Here is a 19,342-nt window from a genome sequence, read left to right on the forward strand (position 1 = left end):
TATGCTGTCTGTTTTTTGTTTTATTTTTGCAGGCTCTAAATGGAGAAAGAACAGCTTTTCTTTGTTGGATTCTGTGACTCTTGTGTTCTGTGATTAAAATAATAATTACTAGAGAAAAGGTAGATTTCTTCTGCGAAGTAACAGGAGCAGCTGACCCAGAATACTGTTAAAATAACTGTGCTGGTCTTCGTAAGCGTCAGCTGTATTTGATAAGTTGATTAAAGGCAGTTATGTTTTCCAGTTTGTGAACTCTGTCATTGCAGAGAAACAAATGAACATGTTACCTCTTTCAGCTTTCGGTAATAAATTGTTTCTGGACAAGGTGCTTCATAAGACTCATCATTTACAAAGACAGTATTGCAGTACCATTTCTTTTTGCACCCTTGTTATCAGCCACCTTATGAAGTCTGAGTTTTTCTTGAAACAAAGGGATTTGGGCATCTTTTTGGAGGTGGAAAAAAGGTGCCTCTCTACACATCCCCCTTAAAACTTGCAATTTTCAACAAAACCACATGCTGGTTGCATTTATGGCTGGCTGTGAGAATGATGTACAATTTCAAGCTCTTCTTTAACTGTAGGGCTCTTTAGAAAGTCTACTGTTCAGGTAGTGGAGACAAAAACCTAAATTTGTTGTAAAGAATGATGAAGACTTCAAACTTCTAAATTTAGTCTAATTTTATTAATACTGTTAGTAGATCACTTGTTTCTTTTAATCTGACTTCAGTAGAATGTTCTTTATGAATGTTATTTGAATGGAAAATTAATATGATTGATGGGGAAATGGATGTCACAGTTTGGATTTTGATTTCCTTGCTACTGAAATTTCTCGATTTATTTTTTCACTTGTTTGCGGATTTGCTTGTTTGTTTGGTTTTTTCCCATGGATCAGTGCAAAGGGTATTTTGAACCTGTTGATTTACTCAAGGAGTGGGTTTGTGTGGCTCTTTGCAAAATTTTGCAGTGAAACAACGTATTGTTTATTTTGATTTATTAAATTTATAGTAACTAAGATTTTTGAGTATACAATGTCAGTCCCAAGGACTTGTCTTCAAAGATGAAAGCACAATGCCAGCAGCCTTGTTGTATTAAGGCAGTCACCACAGATGAACTTGTAATGGGTAATGAACTGGAAGTTGTTAATTCTAGTTAAAAGCACTATGATGATGTTTTGCAGCGGAGTGGCTAACAGTAATCTGTGACAAAAGTGTTCTTTGAAAACATTTTAGCTGGTGTAATTGAAGGGGACATGACTCATCCTTGTAGATTATTACTTCTTGTCACTAAATTTCCTCAGAAAAACAAATTTTAAAATTAGAGTGTGTAAAAAGAAATGCCTGTAGACTTTGAACCCCTTCTAAAAGTTGCAAATAAACCATGGCCAAAACTGTATCAAAGATGGATGGAATGTTCTTTAATGCATGCTGAAAATAGAGCATGGTAACTGTTCGCCTAGATGTAATTCAGGACTATTAGTATAATAGTGTTGAGTAACTTCTTCAAGCATTCCAACTTTGACCACAACTAGAAACTTCAGCATGGCTGTGTTTGCTGCTGGAACATTTATAAATACATCTTGAAGTAAAAAGGATTCTAAAAATAAAAGTGATACCCTCAGTAGCTTCAGAGTTTTTACAAGATGGGTGACTTGGGAAAATGAAAATTGTTTCACATCTTAAAGCTTTGTAGTATCTCCTTTGCTATAGGTTTACATTGTAAGTTAGAGATACTTCAGTGGTGGAGTAATTGCCAGGTAGTCTGGAATTTTTCACCTAATTAAAAGCTTATGTTTTGTTAAAATGCTTTGAATAGCCATTTGTTTCTCTTTTCCCTCGTCTTTTTTACTTTTCTATGGTGATAGGGCTTGCTGTTAACATGCAAAGCTCATGCTTGGTTTGCTTTCTTGTCTTTCTTTTCAGTCTCCTTAGTAATATAAAGGCTGATCTCTACTTGGGTTCCTTACATCTTCAGGAACACATAAAAGTATGTTCCTGAAGATAACTTTTTTATTATCATAGAATGACCTTTTTTATTATCATAGAATAAACCTTTTCCTCCTTTCCCTTCTTCAGTCTTCTTGGATACATGCTTTGATTGGGTTCTTCCCCATTACATGGTAGTCATATAATTCTTGCAGTACTGCATTTTTCTGTCTAAGGCTATGAAGAGACTGGTTCAGTTAACTCAGTTTATTTTCTTCTCCCATTGAAAGCATGCACACTTTTGTTTTAATATTACTTCTGCATTCCTTGAAGGTTTTGAATTTTCATGTCAAAATACATCTTAATTTTCATAAGTTGTATTCCTCCATTTGTGTATCAGAGTCTTGAAATCTTTTGGTCAGGCTTTGCAGAGATTCATGTTTTTAAAAAAGACATGTATTTTTGTGATGTATTTCATGTCCTTGCCTGTTCATAGAAGTAGGTGTGAATTTCTGTTTCCTTGTTTTATGATGGTTTTCCCCTGTCTGATTTCAAAGGCTTCATATCATCTCAGAGATACTCGGATAGGTATCAAAATGTCCATGTGTTTGCACCCAGTTCCTGCACTGTCTAAAGTTATCAGATCACCTTTCAGAGCTGTAAAGTTAGAGTAGACCATCTTCTTAATTGCAGTCTGGTTGTAAAGCTCCATAGGAATTTTGAACGGGTGCTTGGAATTTGGTCTTTATTTCTTTTTACTGGAGAAGTTGCTTATGATGTGACTGATTGTACTGGTAAGATTCCTTCCGAGCCCTAAAATGAAAGAGTTAAGCCTGCAAAGAGGCATCTACAAATCGTTCTTATTTATCCAATATTCTGTGGTATTCTGGTAAATATTCCATAGGGAGAAACAGGTGACATTCCCTTTGTCTTGAGTTCCTCTGAATAAGTTGTCTCTTGGTGCATCCTTGATGTTGTGCCAGTGAAGGTGCTATGCCAAAGCATCAAACACATCTAGATTTTCAGAAATAAAGTGAACCAGTGACACTCTATCCTGTATTTTTTCCCTACACTCTTTCCCTCTTTTGATTATTGTTTATCAGAGGATAGAGAGCTTTGTGTCTTGGCTGCAGAAGGGTTCTGGACAGTGTTACTAGGACTTCTGTTCTGATGGATCCTTCTCACTCCATTTATTTGGCCATGACATCTGCTCTTAAGGTAACAGCTGTGTTTGCTTTGTGGCAGTGACAAATCTGTACAGCATAAAATTCTTCCTCTTTGCTCACGCTTTTGAGTATAATGTACTGAGTGAATGTTTTTGGAACAGAACATTAGAAATTTGTCTGCAGGCTTGCAGGTCTATGCACTCTGATTACCCATGGGCAGGGAACTTGGACAGCACTAGGAGTAAGCGTTGTTCATCCTAACACATTCCTGTTTTTACTTCATCCTCCAAGTACCTTTCTCTCTTTGTGTTCAGGTTCCTTCCTTCACTTCTCTGCTCCTTTTGTTGTAAACTTCACTGATTAATTTTCTTCATTCTCATAGACCCTGAGGAGCAATGAAGTTGGTTAAGCCAGCAGCTGCTCTGCAGTCTTCTGCCTTTTCCAGGCCATCATCTTGGTAGCCTTTTTTTTAATCATATCCCACCCCAATCCCTGAAAGTTACTCCCTGTGTGCTGAACTGCAAATATTTCACTATTCTAAAATCTTTTCAAATTTACTTATTTGTTGTGAGGCATAGCTATCAAAATGAACGCCACAATGAAAATACACAGTGAATTTGAAGATCTATTGCGGTGTGGGATAAAATAGGATCGATAAATTGGGGTAAAATCTTGTGCTATTTCTTGGATGCAGAAGGAAAAAGCAGAAAATAAGGAGGAGTAGTACAAAATGAACACTGAGAGATTACAGTCTGTTTCATGATTATGTATTAATCATGTATTATATATTCATTATTCTTCAGGAAGATAGTGTTTTGATTACTCAAACACTAAGAACACTTGAAATATCTTTGTAAATTAGAATGAACATCTTGCAAAACAGGTTTTGAATTTATGTTAATTTGAAAGTTAACAAAAGCTAACTGACGTACATCAAATTTATCTTTCATTTGTGTGCTCTCTTTCTTTTGTTTCCTTGTATTCATCGCACATTAATATGTATAAAAAAGAACCAGTTCACTTGACATTGAAGACAGAACTTTGAGCTGTTTCCAGTAGACTTGTTTCCTGATTCAGCTTTTATTACACATACTGTAAAAGCATGACCATCTAATTTCATTGACATGTTCACATGTGGTCTAGACAATCATTTTTCTTTGTTGCATCGGGTTGTTATGCTGTTGTAATAAAAGCAGATACGAAACTCTGAAAGCATGCAGCATCCCTGAAATCTTATTGTTTTCCTGTTCGGGGCTGTTACCTTTCTTTGGCTTATATTTGTTTTGCTCTTGCATCTAAAAGGGCGTTATATTGACCTGGCAGTGAGACTCCTGAACTGTGCTGCTTAGGCATTTTGCGGTTTTAAAATTGTGGGGATGCTCTGATGAAATGGGAAGGGCAAAAATGGGTGGGTTTAATTCTAGCATGCAAGACTTCTTGTTTGAGAACCTCGATTTTGCAAAAAGCTACAAGAAGGTGCTAATACAAGAGGAGTTAGGTTTATAGCTAATTTATTAGATGTTGTTCCATACTTGCTATGAAATATGTCTTGGTTTTTATTCAAGAAACTTCCAGGCCACAGAAATGACTGTCCTTATGCTAGTAATCACATAGAGATCTTACAAAGTGAATTGTTGATGATGCTGATTCTTGTTTCTGCATGCAGAGCTGCAGTCATAGGCTTAGAATGTTAAGGAAAGGTACAGTTCTGTTTTGCTGCTGTGTCATAGCTCAGAGTTTCAATGGTAGGCTGTGGTCTGTACAGTGGTTATTAGATGCTACTTAAATGTTACTTGGTGGGTTAGGGACCGAATGAAGTGTGTATTTTGAGGGATGGAAGGAGAGATTTTCACTCGTGTTGTAAGGCTTTTGCTTGCACATAAATGATGATCGTAAATTGCTGAGTGATTGTTTTTTGTATTAGCGCATCATTACACTTGAGATACATCACACCCTGTAGAGGGTGTAAGGTCTCTATTATAGTAATTTGAGATATCCTGTTCACACTGCTGTTGTTTTTGTTGTGGAAGATTAAACTACTAGAATAAGAAAGTGCACTGCACCAAGATCAGTGTCATCTGTTACAGCAAGGTTTTGATCTGGTCTGTTACGGATGTGGCCTTACAATGTTTTGTTCTTATTTTTTAGGATTCTCCTTTTACAAATGCAGGATTGGGATCTAACCTAAACCTTCTGGGTGAGATAGAATGTGATGCCAGTATAATGGATGGGAAGTCATTGAATTTTGGAGCAGTTGGAGCACTGAGTGGTATGTCAACTCCATATTATAAAGCTAACTACTGATTTAAGTGCAAAGATCAATTTTGTTCTTTTTTGTTACTTTTTTTTTTTTAGAGGGACAGACACATTATAAATACTGCCCTGTTTAAATAAAACCTGCCCCCTTTAAAAAAGGGGGAGGCATTCCTGCTCCCTGAAATACTGTTTTGTCTTCATTTGCTTTGTGTAGCATATTGTCTTACTAGTTCACTGATAATCCTTTGATGCAGAACAATTGTACGACACTATACACCATTGTGTATTCACAATGGAAGAGAGTTTGCTCAGATGAATTTGTAGAATGCATTTATACTAAAATGCAATTATTTAAAAAACATATTAAAATTAGGCTTTGTATTTGGTTTTGTTCTCTGTCTTCTTGAAGAACTTACTGATATGGTATTCACTCATAAGGACAGCCGATATTTTGATCTCTTAGTTAAGCTGGTCAGATTAGGATCCTGAGGAGCCAAAGTTTCCTCTATAGTGTCAGAAGGCTATGCAGGGTGCCAGCCTCCAGACTGGAGCCTCCCATGTATTCGTGAGAATGGGCACAGCTGCTCACCTGTCAAACTGGTTGCTTGGGACGTAACATTTCGCTGTGCTGTAGGTTTTTTTTCATTGTAATTCCTTTCACATGATCAGTTACATTTGGGTTTATTTTGTGTGTTACTGTTACAAGGTACAGTAGATACATTTGCATATGGGACTTAGTTAATCTGAGAACTAATGTGATTCTCTGTCTTGGTTGGTTTGGGGTGGTTTTTGTGTCTAGGTTTAGCTTTCAGTACAAAACAAATACAGGTAATATGTCCCAAATAGGGGTTGTTGAGGTTCTGTCACAAGTATGTTGAGCAGCCTTAACTGCTCCTATTTAATAGCATTTCTGACAAGAATTCAAGCTTTGTTCTTTATCCTAGAATAGTTCTAAACCTTGGTAATAACTTCCTCATGTAGATATAAATCTAAAATAAACAGTAAAATGAAGTGTTTCAGTGCTTGTTTGTTACAAAGTGTATCCTTCCAACCATGGGGAAGGAGGAAATGAGGGAGTGAGAGAAAGCTAAACCTGAATCCTATAATCCCTCTTCTGGCCAGATCGACCCAAATGAAAGCTCTTTCCATCTTGAAAAATTAATGCTCATAAAACATCTTTGGCTTGTAGCATAGTATAGATTGAATTCAAGATTTCTGTGGTAGGAGGTCATTCCTAATATTTCAATATGATTCTTTCATTAAAAAAAAACAAAGTGTGGGTGTTGATTAGAAGAAGGGCTTGTCACTACTGATAGGATACGTGAAGGAAAAAGTAATGAAGTTGTTATTAAATTGAAACAGAACATAAGGTGTCTCTTACTGACTTGGCAAAGCCTTGGGAATTAAAGGAAGCTGACTTCCGTTGCCAAAATGAACACTACAATGCTGTGTGGAAAAATATTTTAATATTGTGTTCCCATTTTTTGCTAATTTTTCTTTTCAGGAATCAAGAATCCAGTTTCAGTTGCAAATAGATTGTTGTGTGAAGGGCAGAAGGGAAAACTCTCTGCTGGCAGAATTCCACCTTGGTAATTGCTTTGTTCTGCTTGACTTTACTTTGGTCTTTTGTCTCTACTGCATGCAATGTTTGAAGGTTTTATCCTATCCCAAGAAGGCTGGTGCTGTTTTACTTACCAGCCTTTAAAAGAAGATAAACTTTGTTCTCTGATCTTGAAACATGTTGTGCACTTGATGAAGCTGTGGTTAGAATGAAGTATTGTGAATAGATGGCAACATCATTTTGTGATAATTTCTGTCTGTGTGATTCTTTCCAGTTATGTCATACTGAATTCTTACGTTTGTTACTGTAGCATTTTGAGAATTCACTGAATACGTCAAGATTAAAATGAAATTCTACTGCCTTTGCTTCCATCTACCTTTAAAAAAAGCAATATAATTCTTAACAAGTATATAAAAGAATCCTGCTTTACTGCCTGTCTTTGTGGCTTTATTTGGTAGCTATAGTGTGGAAATGTGCCATGTTTAGTAACTTCCTCTTAGCCAAAATGGGAAGTTATCTTAAATGTAGATTTAATATTATTTACAACACCAATGAAAATGTGCATTCCTTTATTGAGATGGGTTTAATACTTAGATGGAATATTATTGCATCTTTTTGGAAAGAATCCAAGAAATGTGTCAGAATTGATTGCTCTTAAAACCATCTTATTTTCATTAGCAGCTTAAATTGGCAAGTAGAGAACTGGAGCCATTCATATTAATAGACTGCTAGACTCAGTTATCATACGTGCGGCAGAGATTTGCTACCAATTGCTAACTAATGGACTACAGTATTTGCAGATGTATTAAACCATGATTTATGTAGTTTAAAATATGTATATTTAGATTCACAAATTTTACTCTCCTTATGTTATTCTGTAAAATCAGCCAAGTAGTCTGTAGCTGGATGGTATAATATTCCAATTTAAACAGTGAGGAAAAGCACTATTTCAGTGTTCTGTCATGCTGCAGAGGAACTTCATAGATCAAAAAAAGCCACCCTGAAACCAAACCACCACCAAGCAGATTGTGCACGTAAAACTCTTTAACGAAGAAAGAGTAACTGTAGTTAGTAAGAAAACTTACTCTTTTTTTCTGAAGAGGAGTTTACCAAGGAAATAAGAACTTGAATTTCAATTGCTGTTAGTAGCTCATTTCTTCAGATGTTAGGAGAAAGTGGAGCTTAGCTGGGTTACATTAAAGAGAGTATCAAATGAGGTGGGTTTTTTGCTGTTCCAGAACTAGAACTGAAGTCAGCTACAGGAGCAAGCACTTGTGATTTAGTTCTGTCTGTATCATCACAATGTTTTCTCAGATTGTTATAAGGAAGAGTATTTGGGCATTTTAGCATGTTTGCTATAACTTCATGACCTAGTTTATGCTGCTATTATTAAAAAAAACTGAATGGAAGAGAAATTATATCCGCTTACTCTCAAAGGACAAGACTACATCTTCTAAAACACTGTGCAAGGTCTTGGTTAACAGATGTTTTTAAAGACAAGGGAGTTCAAACTCTGGAGGCGAGAGGTGAACTGTCTTCAGAGCCAGCACATACAGTTTACTGTGCAAATGTTGTGGACCTCAGTTACCTGGTAGATATTTTCATTTCCTTTTCCCCATTCTGGATTTTGAACGTCTATTTTATTAGAGCAATTTAGTTACCCTAGAAACAATCTATACTAGCAGGATATGATGGGTTGCGCTATAGACTTACCGTGATAGATGCTCCTGTACCTACTGGGTATCCCAAGTTCAGAATGGTAGAGTTCATGTTCATTGTGGGTGATGAATATCGAGAATTTCGTGCCTTGCCTTTCTTGCAGAGTTTGGCATGACACATTGTTGTTTTGGGATTGAAATATATTCCTGAACAAGCTGGGAATGTATATAATCAAATGACAAGAGAGCATCTGTATTTTGGCATTCCTACGAAGTGTCAGGATTTTAGTAACTGATTTTTGTTTGTAAAGATAGCCAAATTTTATCATGTTTCTCATGGGCAAATAGTGTATTGGGGAATTTTCCACATACTGCTTACCCTAGGAAACCTGTCTTGTTAAAGAAGCCTAGTGGTAGAGACTGTTTCTATAGCATGATTTAGGCTAACTTAATGTTTTCTGGCCAGAATGTTTGGCACATGACCCCACAAGAAAAATTCAGGAACTGTGAGATTAGTAAAAGTGGAATTACGGTGATTCTTGTCTATAAATGAAGACCTGGAAGCAGTTACTTTGGCCCATTTACTGCTGTTCATCACCCATTTTTATAGTGACAGTTCAAAATAAATTCAAAATGGTATATTTCTAATTTTCAGTAGAAGAAATTCTAATGAGTGTGAATGAATTTGTTCCAAGTGGTAAGCTTATTGCGAAGGACTGATCAAGTGTCCTAACTGATGTATGCAGTTTGCTGTAAATTCATATGTAGAATGTGTCATTCTGAGTCAACATCTTGTCTTGTTTAAAACACAGAATCCCACTGTCCAAAGTAAAACTTTAAAAGTTGAAAGTAGAGAATCTGTGAATGCATGAGTGCAATTGTTGAAACTTCTAAGGTCCAAATTACATCTTTCTGCCATATTTTATTCAGCTTAATGTCAGGATTTTCTCTGCCTATGTATGCAGGAACAGAAAATACTGACCTTCTAAATGTTAAGTATTATCATAGATGATGATGTGTATCCTGTTCATTGTATAATTTTACAAAAGAAAGCACTATTCTAAGTGCACAGTTACTGGATGGATCTTTGGAAGTGGTCTTCGGTCACAGAATAGTGGATTAGATGTTTTGTAGTAGTAAGTTTGAAGATTTTCTATTTTTTTGTACTGAAACCTTGACCTTCCCAAGGGAAAAGGCTTATTTACATCTGATTACTATTAAGTGTACACATGTAAGAATTGCAGGATGGTAGAAATGTCTCCTTTCTTAGAACTCCTTATCTACATTCATGTCTGTATCCCTTTTTCAGTATTGATTGTAACCCATGTGGGAAGGAATCCCTTCTTAGGGTTTGGTACCCTGCTTTGTGTATACAGGATTTTATGGTTACCAGTTTTACAGTACTGTAGGTAGGATACAGACTTTGAGTAGCTTACAGGGCAATGTGTAGTCAAGTGCCTAGAATGAAGACTTACACCACCTTTTATCTCTGTTCTATATTTATTCAGAACAATTTCTTCTTTGTAACAGTTATTTCTGAGCGATTGCTGCATTTTGTAATAAACATTACATAATGAGCTTGTTACATTCAGGATCGCCTTGACCATCTTCAGTGAACCGAACATTCCTCTGTTTAGCTTGGTGTGGCCTGTTTCCTTACAGCCCTTATTAAATGATTCTGTTCGGAGCAAATAGCACAAGGATAACCATGTTCTTGGAGAAAATTGCCAAAAAGGACCAGTTTCAGAGATCTTTACTTCTATTTTCCATTAATATGGTCTAGCTTGCCTGGAACTTAAAAAGTGTCCAAGCATTGGCTCCTTGCTTGGAGGATGTTTTAATCTTCTGTGTATTCTGAGCCTGTAACAACTGTAGAGTACTCTTAATTTGCTATAATTGCAAAAGAGGTCTTTTTACCTTGTTTGTGCAAAACCAACTTTCAGTGTAGCAGAGCACAAGCTCATTCATCCTTTGGTTTTGGGTTCCCCCACCCCTTTGGAAAATTTTATTTTGAATTACCCTAATGGCTTTGGAAATTTGGTGGGGTTTTGGCTGCTTTCTATAGCCCACTGGCTTTGTTCCCTATTTTTCCTCTCCCCCAGTAAATCAAGGTTGGTGGTAGCTGTTTAAAGGTAGTTTTGGTTTTATGTCAGCTTATAGTATTGCCCTATTCATTCTTGCCTGCTGCAGCTTTTCCACATGGCTACATGGATGATTCTCATCGCAACTAAAGCAGTTCCCTAGTGCCAGACTGTTGGTTCCCACCCTCTTGCCACCCTGTCATCTGTGGCTGGTACAACTGCGTGTGTGGCCGTGTGATCACAGAACTTGCTTTTTGGGATGGTGTAGAAGACTGTTTAGTCTTGTTTAGATTATACCTATTTGGCTACCTGCAGAACTGGGGTCACGCTCTATGTCTTGTAGCAGTCTTTTACCAAATAATTCTATCTCAATTTATAGGAAATACAGTCTAGCTGGTATTCTGATTTATTTAATTTTTTTGATGAACTGTTTGTTTTAACTTATTCTGCTGTCCTTTCCAGAAATCTAAACTGAAAAGTTTAAAAAAGGTGGATGATCTCTGTGGTGTTACGGGGCCTCAGTTAAGTCTGCTTCACCTAATCTAACTGTTCTTGGGGACCAGAGCTGTAAAATACTTTATCTGTGCCCATCTTATAGGAAGGAAAAGAGTCTAGGAATTAAGGATGCAAGTGCGAGCAAAGTAAAAGTCACATCACTTTGAGACGTTCTTGAGTGCTTTTTTTGCACTCTTTATAAATACTAGTGACTCTCTGTGGTTTTAAATATTAAAAAGGCAATTGCAAGGTTCCTTGTAAAATGCAGTATTTCTGACTGATCTGTGCTATTCTAGTTACCATATATAAACCTCCTAATGTTTGAGCTTGATACTTTATCCACCTACCCTTCCTCTCAGTATAAATTGTTTTACCAAACCCTCTTCTTTTAGTCAAGGGAGAATACTGCTTAATTAGGTTTGGCCATGGTTTGCATTTCTCTCTTAGGTTAATGAAAGTGACAGGTTGTTTCTTGAGCACTAGCTTACCTAATAGGAGACACTTGAGTTCTCCCAAAGTACCCAATACTATCCTACAGTGTCTTGCAACGTGAACAATATTTATCTGGAGCTGCACTAACTATGGTAAGAAATATGTATTTACCAGTTCAAATTCTCATCTAGATAAACTTTAGTTTGGGGGATTTTTGTAAGGGAAGACTGGACACTCCTCTTGTATTGGTTAAGTTATAGAGAAGATTCCCAGAATACTTCCCTGGCAGTGTTCAAGGCCAGGTTGAATGGGACTTTGGGCAACCTGCTCTAGTGGAAGGTGTTCCTGCCTGTGGCAGGGGGGTTGGAACTGGATAAGCTTTAAGGGCCCTTCCAGCCCAAACCGGTCTGTGATTCTGTGTGATCAGAGAGAAAGTAGCATCTCAAAATACTCCATACTGAAAGCTGCAGGTGTCAAATATAGCACTGTCAAGAAGACTTCCAAGAGCATTAATTCCATCAAATTTATTATATTAATAATGTTCTCAGAAATTGTAGTACTAGGTGGCCCCAGGGGCTACTCTGTAGCTGAAATATCTTCTTAGGCCTCACATTCAGAAGTCTGGTATTTCTGTAACAGTTTTTACTTCTTGTGTGCATTAGTCAGTTGTATTATTCTGTTTCAAAAGCAGGATACGAAGTTAAGATTGGAAGTAGTTGTTCTTTATTCTGTTGCTGTTGTTGGTACTGTTGTGCAGCAGCTTTCTGAAAGTATATGATTTCCAACTACTACATTCCCCTTTTTGTGGAATCAGTTGAATTTCTTTAAGCGGAAACTATGGATAATTGAAGCTTGCTTTTTTTTTTTTTTCTTCCTCTGATAAAAGTTACATGTCTATATATATTTTTTTGCAATCATTCATTGTCATGGCAGTGTATACTGTCTCACTACTGTAAAGTGTTCAGTACTGACTAAAAAACAACTTCTGAGATTGTTGGGGTTTTTTTAGCAAGTACATTAAAAATTCAGTAACTTGTCCTATTTTCAACTGCTTAATAAAACTCTGAGATAGACCTCCAACCTTCCAAATAAGGCTTATTTTTAGCTTGTGTTGTACTTCTCAAAATACTTCTTGATATTCCTGTGGCATTGGCTAACTTTACTGGAAATACCTTACCATTCTCGCCTCATTCATCCCATGTTGTTGGTCTTCAGGATCTCACTAAATTGTTACAGAGAACTTAGTGCTTTTTCCTTTTTTTTTTTAGCTGCAATTAAAAGCTGGTGCTATTTGGTAGTTAATTTCAAATTTAATAGCACTTGTTTTTATCCAATACTAACCTTATTGTCAGAGCTGCATAGTCTCTTAATGAAACTACATAAGGTTGCCAAATGTAATTATAGCTGACGTTTCTGTGAAATCTAGACAGCTTACAATATTAAAATGACCAAACCAAATAGAAAAAAGTAATTGCAAGAAAAGGGGGATTTGTTATATGGTTTTGTTTAAACTCCCTCTTCTGTGTCTCCTAGCTTTTTAGTTGGTGAAGGAGCTTACAGATGGGCAGTTGATCACGGGATACCAGCATGTCCTCCAGGTATCATGGCTACAAGTGAGTAAACTGGTGGTGTCAGTAGGAAGAACAGGACAGAGTAATTTTAAATGGTGCCTCCTGTTTTGAGGGGTACATCACTTCACTGTTCTTAACATTCAAGTAGCTGATGGTATTATCGTATATAAGGATGGTTTAAGTTTACTAATTTTCTATCAAGTAAATAGAAAAAAATTACACCCTACTACTTTAGCTGCATTTTAGCAACATCTAATTCAAGTGAATTTGTGATTCTAGGATTAAATCCAATGAAAGACGTTTTTTACCAGGCTCTGTAACAGCTCTGTCCTGCAGGTCTCCAGTTGTAATCCATCTTGGATCCCAAAAGCACCAGCTAGCCACGTATCTAAATTCAGCGAGTTCCAGTTTGACTCTCAGATTCTATAGTTACACCCATCTCTGAGTCTTTGTCCAGAACTGCTCTGGTCTAAATAGTCAAATTAATTTGCCCTTTTTTTTTAACCTAGGTAGGCTTTGCTTCATGTACTATGGTGGGATAACCTGATCTGGAAAATAGATTATACTGGATTCTAGCAGTAGTCTCTTACAAAAACCTTTATTGATACACATCTATAAACTAGACTGAGAATTAGTGCACTCACCTGTGAAAAGGAGGATGTGGCTCCCCTTCCTTATCTTCTTCAGTCCCCTCCCTTTTGGAAAGTGCCCTTACTACTAGTCTTTAGTTTGCAATAGGCAAGAAGTTTATGTCCTACACTTCCTGCTGATGTTAGGCAGGAAAGAAATCAAAGGTCATTACCCAAAGAAGAAGGAGTATACTGAAGATTACATAAGGTTTCTTTATTTTACAGTAAACAGTACTACTGAATAAAATACATAAGTAGTTCCTAAACCACAGGTTGAAACCCAGGGCTCCCGTTAAGGCTTTTACTTGGTCTAATTCTAAATGTAGATGAACATCCAGAAATTGCAGTTCAAAGTTGCCAATACTTCATGCTTAAATGTACTGAAACAGTGGCACCATTTTACTTGATGATGCCAATTTTCATACATATTCATACTACATTTCATTTTGAACAGAAAGTTTTGATTTCTAGTTCCATATGGACTGAAACTTTGCCTTATCCATCTACTCTCCAAAACAGCATTTGGAGAACAATTTTTGGGCTCAGTTAAGCAGAAAACGTTTATTTCTGTGACTCTTCCTAAAAAACGTTTAAAGCTTTGGGGTTTTTTTGTGTGTGTGTGTGGTTTGGTTTTGTTTTTTGTTTTTAAGAAAGTAGTTGCTACTTATGTGTAGGAAATAGGGAATAGTCCAGAAGGAAGGTTTCTTGTCTAAATCTGTTTGCATGCTCGAGTTTTCATTGTTCCTAGTATCTGTGTCTTGTGACAGGGATGATTATGTTGTAACATCAATTGCCAGATGATATTTTACCAGCTAAAATGTATCGTGGTCAGAGTAAATCTACATATTACGGTTTAAAAATAATGATGACCACTGCTAGTCTGGTTTACTTAACCCAGGCTATGAATTTATGGTGGAGAAACATGAGAAGAATAATCCCAGCCAATATATTTTCACCAACTTGGTCCTAAACACCAGTCGTTGCCTCCTCAGTACATTCAGCATACTTCTATTTAGCAAACCAATTTGTGTTAAAACAATTACCACAACCAGGATTGGGGAGTTAATCCTATTGCAAGATCAATGCAGAAATGCCATTTGCTGTTGTAACGTTGATGAAAAAAGTGTTGGTATTAAAGTTGCCAACCCCCCACAGCTCCACGTACCCTCTGCTTTCACCAGGGTTTATACATACTGAAGCACACATCTATATAATTATCTGCCTGAGCCACTGCACAGATGTGCCTTCCCAGGCACTGCTACAGGTTGGGCGGAGAAGAGATTCAGAGCAGCCCTGCGGAGAAGGACTTGGGGGTGTTGGTTGATGAGAAGCTTAACATGAGCCGGCTTCAGTGTGCGCTTGCAGCCCAGAAAGCCAACCGTATCCTGGGCTGCGTCAAAAGAAGCGTGACCAGCAGGTCGAAGGAGGTGATCCTGCCCCTCTGCTCTGCTCTTGTGAGACCTCACTTGGAGTATTGTGTACAGTTCTGGTGTCCTCAACATAAAAAGGACATGGAGCTGTTGGAGCAAGTCCAGAGGAGGCCACGAGGATGATAAGAGGGCTGGAGCACCTCCCGTATGAAGACAGGCTGAGAAAGTTGGGGCTGTTCAGCCTGGAGAAGAGAAGCTGCATGGAGACCTCATAGCAGCTTCCAGTATCTGAAGGGGGTCTATAAGGATGCTGGGGAGGGACTCTTCCTTAGGGACTGGAGTGGTAGGATGAGGGGTAACGGGTTTAAACTTAAGAGGAAGTTTAGATTAGATATAAGAAAGAAGTTCTTTACTGTGAGGGTGGTGAGGCATTGGAATTGGTTGCCCAAGGAAGTTGTGAATGCTCCATCACTGGCGGTGTTCAAGGCCAGGCTGGATGGAGTCTTGGGTGACATGGTTTAGTGCAAGGTGTCCCTGCCCATGGCAGGGGGGTTGGAACTAGGTGATCTTAAGGTCCTTTCCAACCCTTACTATTCTGTGATTCTATGAACGTGCTCTAGGAATGAACTGATGCTGTGAAGCAGGCTGTGACTGTTAAGACAGGCTGATAGAACTGGGGTTGTTCAGCCTGGAGAAAAGAAGGCCCCACGGGGACCTTATAGCAGCTTTCAGTGCCTAAATGGGGCCTACAAGAAATCTGAAGAGGAGCTTTTGACAAGGGTGTGTAGTGACAGGACAAGGGGGAGTGGCTTTAAACTGGCAGAGGGGAGATTGAGAGTAGATATAAGGACAAAGTTCTTTATTGTGGGGGTAGTGAGGTACTGGAACAGGTTGCCCAGAGAAGCTGGAAGCGTTCAAGGCCAGGTTGGATGGGGCTTGGAGCAACCTGGTCTAGTGGAAGGTGTCCCTGCTTCTGGCATGGGGTTGAAACTAGATGATCTTTAGGGTCCCTTCCAACCCAAACTATTCTATGAGTCTATGTGAATGTTTTGCTGGAAGAATTGATTTCAGATTAGGGTAGTTGAAGGGTATGCTGGAAAAATCAGTGGCAGACACTGAGATTCAATCAGATACTCTTTGTCATACTGAGTAAATTACTTAAAACTGAATTCTTCACAGATGTGCTCTAATTCTGTTGCTTGACCTTAATGTAAATGATAGTCTATGTCTAACTGGATTTACAGAAAGGAGATATATGACTCTTCTTATAGTCTTGTGCTTCAGTTTCCCTTTCAAAAAAGATGAGATGTCAATGTCTGCTATTCAGGGGCCTAAAATGAACACAGGGGAAAACAATACTAGCTTATGTTAAGAAAGCATTGTTAGCCATTCTAATGAGGCATCTGGGAAAATATTGCTTCAAAGTTGTAATTTTTCCTAAGATACTCTTAATTTTGCAGTATAATCATTAATGGAAGTGTATCTAGGTTTTTTCTTTTTTAAAAAAACAGTCACAACAGCAAGAAAGAGCAAAGAAAAACCTGAGAAATCAGTTCCAGAAGATGTTAAGCTGATTTCCATACGAGGCCTTAGGAAAGGTAGTCTTGTAACACACAGACAAGCTGACAAGGTCAGCAGGGGTGGAAAGTAACCATTAACACTGAGTGTGACAACAAGGGATTGTTATAGCTAAAAAGAAATTGGGAACTGTCTTACAGCTAACATGTGAGAAAGCCAGAATAGATTTTTCTGGTGTTACCAAGGGAGGAGAAGTTGGATGATGTGTTTAAGAAACTAAAGAGAATGTTCTTTCCAAGCAACCACAGACGGATTCATCTGAAGTGATCTATTGCATTAAATAATGTAACAAACTTCAAAACCAAAGGGAGACTTTTCGATTGTGCTCGCTACGATTGCTGGAGTAGAGTTTGCATGGAGAATTGGGGGAAAATTAACTAGAAATTATGTGACTGTTGGAATAGCTCTGTAAAACTGAAGTAATTGCAAACATCAGGAAAATATGTTTAGTGGCATAATTACAAAACCCCAAACCCGACCCCCCTAAACCCCTAATCCAAATCTTAGACATGTACTTGCAATAAATATTAGCAGGGAGAACATACAGGCATATGTTTTGGCTTCTCTGTGCTGCACATGCAAAATAAAGTCACATTATTCTGTTTCCCTTTTCCTGGACCTGAGATAGCAAGAATCATGTTATATGTGCTCTGAGGCTGTGGGATGGTGTGGTTGGTTTTGCACGGACAGAACTCGCTGTATGATCTGTAACAAAGAAAGTTGCACGATCAGCTTTGTGGTCACACTCCATAATTCTCTTCGAACTATCAAAGTATCTGAGCACCAAACTGAAATGATGTTTTAAACCATGTTGCTTGTTGAACTACATCAAGGTTATGTCAGGGCTCACCTGCTTTGTCTTTGGTTTGCCAAGTGTGTGAGGAAATGGGATTTCTACTGTTTGTAGAAATCTGGTGGCTTTCCAGTGTAGTGAGTGGGTGTTTTTCTAAAGCAAAAAGAAATGTGATCTGCCTGCATTGCCTACAGTCTGCAAGAAAGCTGAATTTATTAATTCCTGCCCATACTAGAGCTGAATTCTTGCCAATACTAGAGCCCATTCTGGCTTATGTTAGAGCTTTATCTGTGCACACTTTGAAAATGTGATTGAAGTGTTAAGAGAGTAATTACAGTTTAGAAATGCTAATCTACTGTATCATGCAACCCCTTATAAATGTTAAAAATATACTTTAAATAAACAACGTAAATTTGAGGTACATCTTCAACTGTCAATATCTGTGCCTGCACTCGTAAATAACCAAAACACTTTGATCTGAATTTTACAGTTCAGCCTATAGTTGATTTGATAAAGATGATGTGGTGTAAGACAGCATCGTACTTACAACGTTAAGTCATGCAGCAAGCTTGGACTTCTAACTCTTAGCAATGTGGAAGTGAATACAAGTACTTCTGTAATTCATACTGCCTAAGAACAGAAGTAGCTGCCGTGGATCCACATAGCTTGATAACTGGAATCCAGGAGTAGCCACAAATGATGCTTAGGAAGACTAGAAGTACAGAGCAAATATATACTTCCCTTTCCCTACACCATTTGCTATCCCAGACTCTAAATTCCTGACTCATGACTAGTTCCTGGATACATGGAGATTATGAGTGGCATTTCCTGCCATGAAATTGTTATTTCCTCTTGAGCCCATCTTCATTTCCAGCATCTGCAAAAACCTTTACAACTATGGGGTGTTTGAAAAACTACCTGTTTTTCATTATTTTGAGATTTACTGAATAAAATCTGCTAACCCAGCAGATATTGTCAGGTCACTACTCATAATCCTTCTTCAGTTAGGTCCTTTTATTAGCTTAAATAACTTAATGTCATTGGTAAAGTCACATCTTATTGAACAAGGTGCAAATATAGGTTGATTTGTCATTCCACTTGTAACAGGCCATTTATTTACTCATACTTTGCTTTGCATTTTTTAACCAGTTTTTTGTATGCAAGGAAATTCCCTTTTACCTAATGGCTGCTTGGATACTTTGATGAGGGAGAGCCTTTTCTAGATAAGCATCATGCGGATTGTCATACTTCTAGTGACACTGTATGTCTCCCTGTCCACCAGTGTTGCCTACCTAGCCTGCCTCTCCTCCAAAACACCAAACCTCACCCCACTCCCAGTTCTCTCCTCCACGTAACTATTATTGCATTAAGCAAAACGTTTGCCGTATTGCTGGAACTGTGCTATGAGGCAGTGGCTGTGGGCATTGGCCTGTTTTGTCCTTTTGTATTTAGGGTAAGAATGAAAATCTGGAGAGAAACACAAGGGTTTGGGGGATTTGGTTAGGAAACTTGGGTAATCTGAATACAGTTTTAGGAAACTAAGAAGTATCAGATAGAAGATGCGTTGTCTTTTAGCAATAAAAGTTGCCACCTCTGTTCCATAATACGCAAAGTAAATGTGCTCTCTTAAGCGCATGTTTTTCACTGGCAATAAAAAAGGAGGAAAGAAAAAGAGCCAGACATGATGTAAATGCTCCCTGGAGTTGGACATAATATTGTAAGTTCACTTGCAGTTCTGAAATCTGAACAGCTGAGTGCAGCCAATAGAATGGCTATAAATTAGCCAGAAAAAAGGTTGGGTTGAAGTACCCAGAAGATGCTTTGAATGAAAAT

At 37.8% G+C, this 19,342-nt stretch overlaps 1 protein-coding gene across 5 annotated transcripts in view; it reads left to right on the forward strand.

The window, feature by feature from the left end:
* The window catches only part of TASP1 (taspase 1), an 85,659-nt gene that overhangs the window by 9,716 nt on the left and 56,601 nt on the right, over nucleotides 1-19,342 (forward strand). For all 5 annotated transcript variants that reach the window (XM_030489110.1, XM_030489109.1, XM_030489107.1 and 2 more), the window contains exons 5-7: nucleotides 5,234-5,354; nucleotides 6,846-6,930; nucleotides 13,102-13,181. In XM_030489110.1, the coding sequence (XP_030344970.1) occupies nucleotides 5,234-5,354; nucleotides 6,846-6,930; nucleotides 13,102-13,181 (286 nt within the window). The remainder of the gene's footprint in view (nucleotides 1-5,233; nucleotides 5,355-6,845; nucleotides 6,931-13,101; nucleotides 13,182-19,342) is intronic.

This window comes from Strigops habroptila, chromosome 6 (assembly GCF_004027225.2).
Source record: "Strigops habroptila isolate Jane chromosome 6, bStrHab1.2.pri, whole genome shotgun sequence".
Classification (NCBI taxonomy): domain Eukaryota; kingdom Metazoa; phylum Chordata; class Aves; order Psittaciformes; family Psittacidae; genus Strigops; species Strigops habroptila.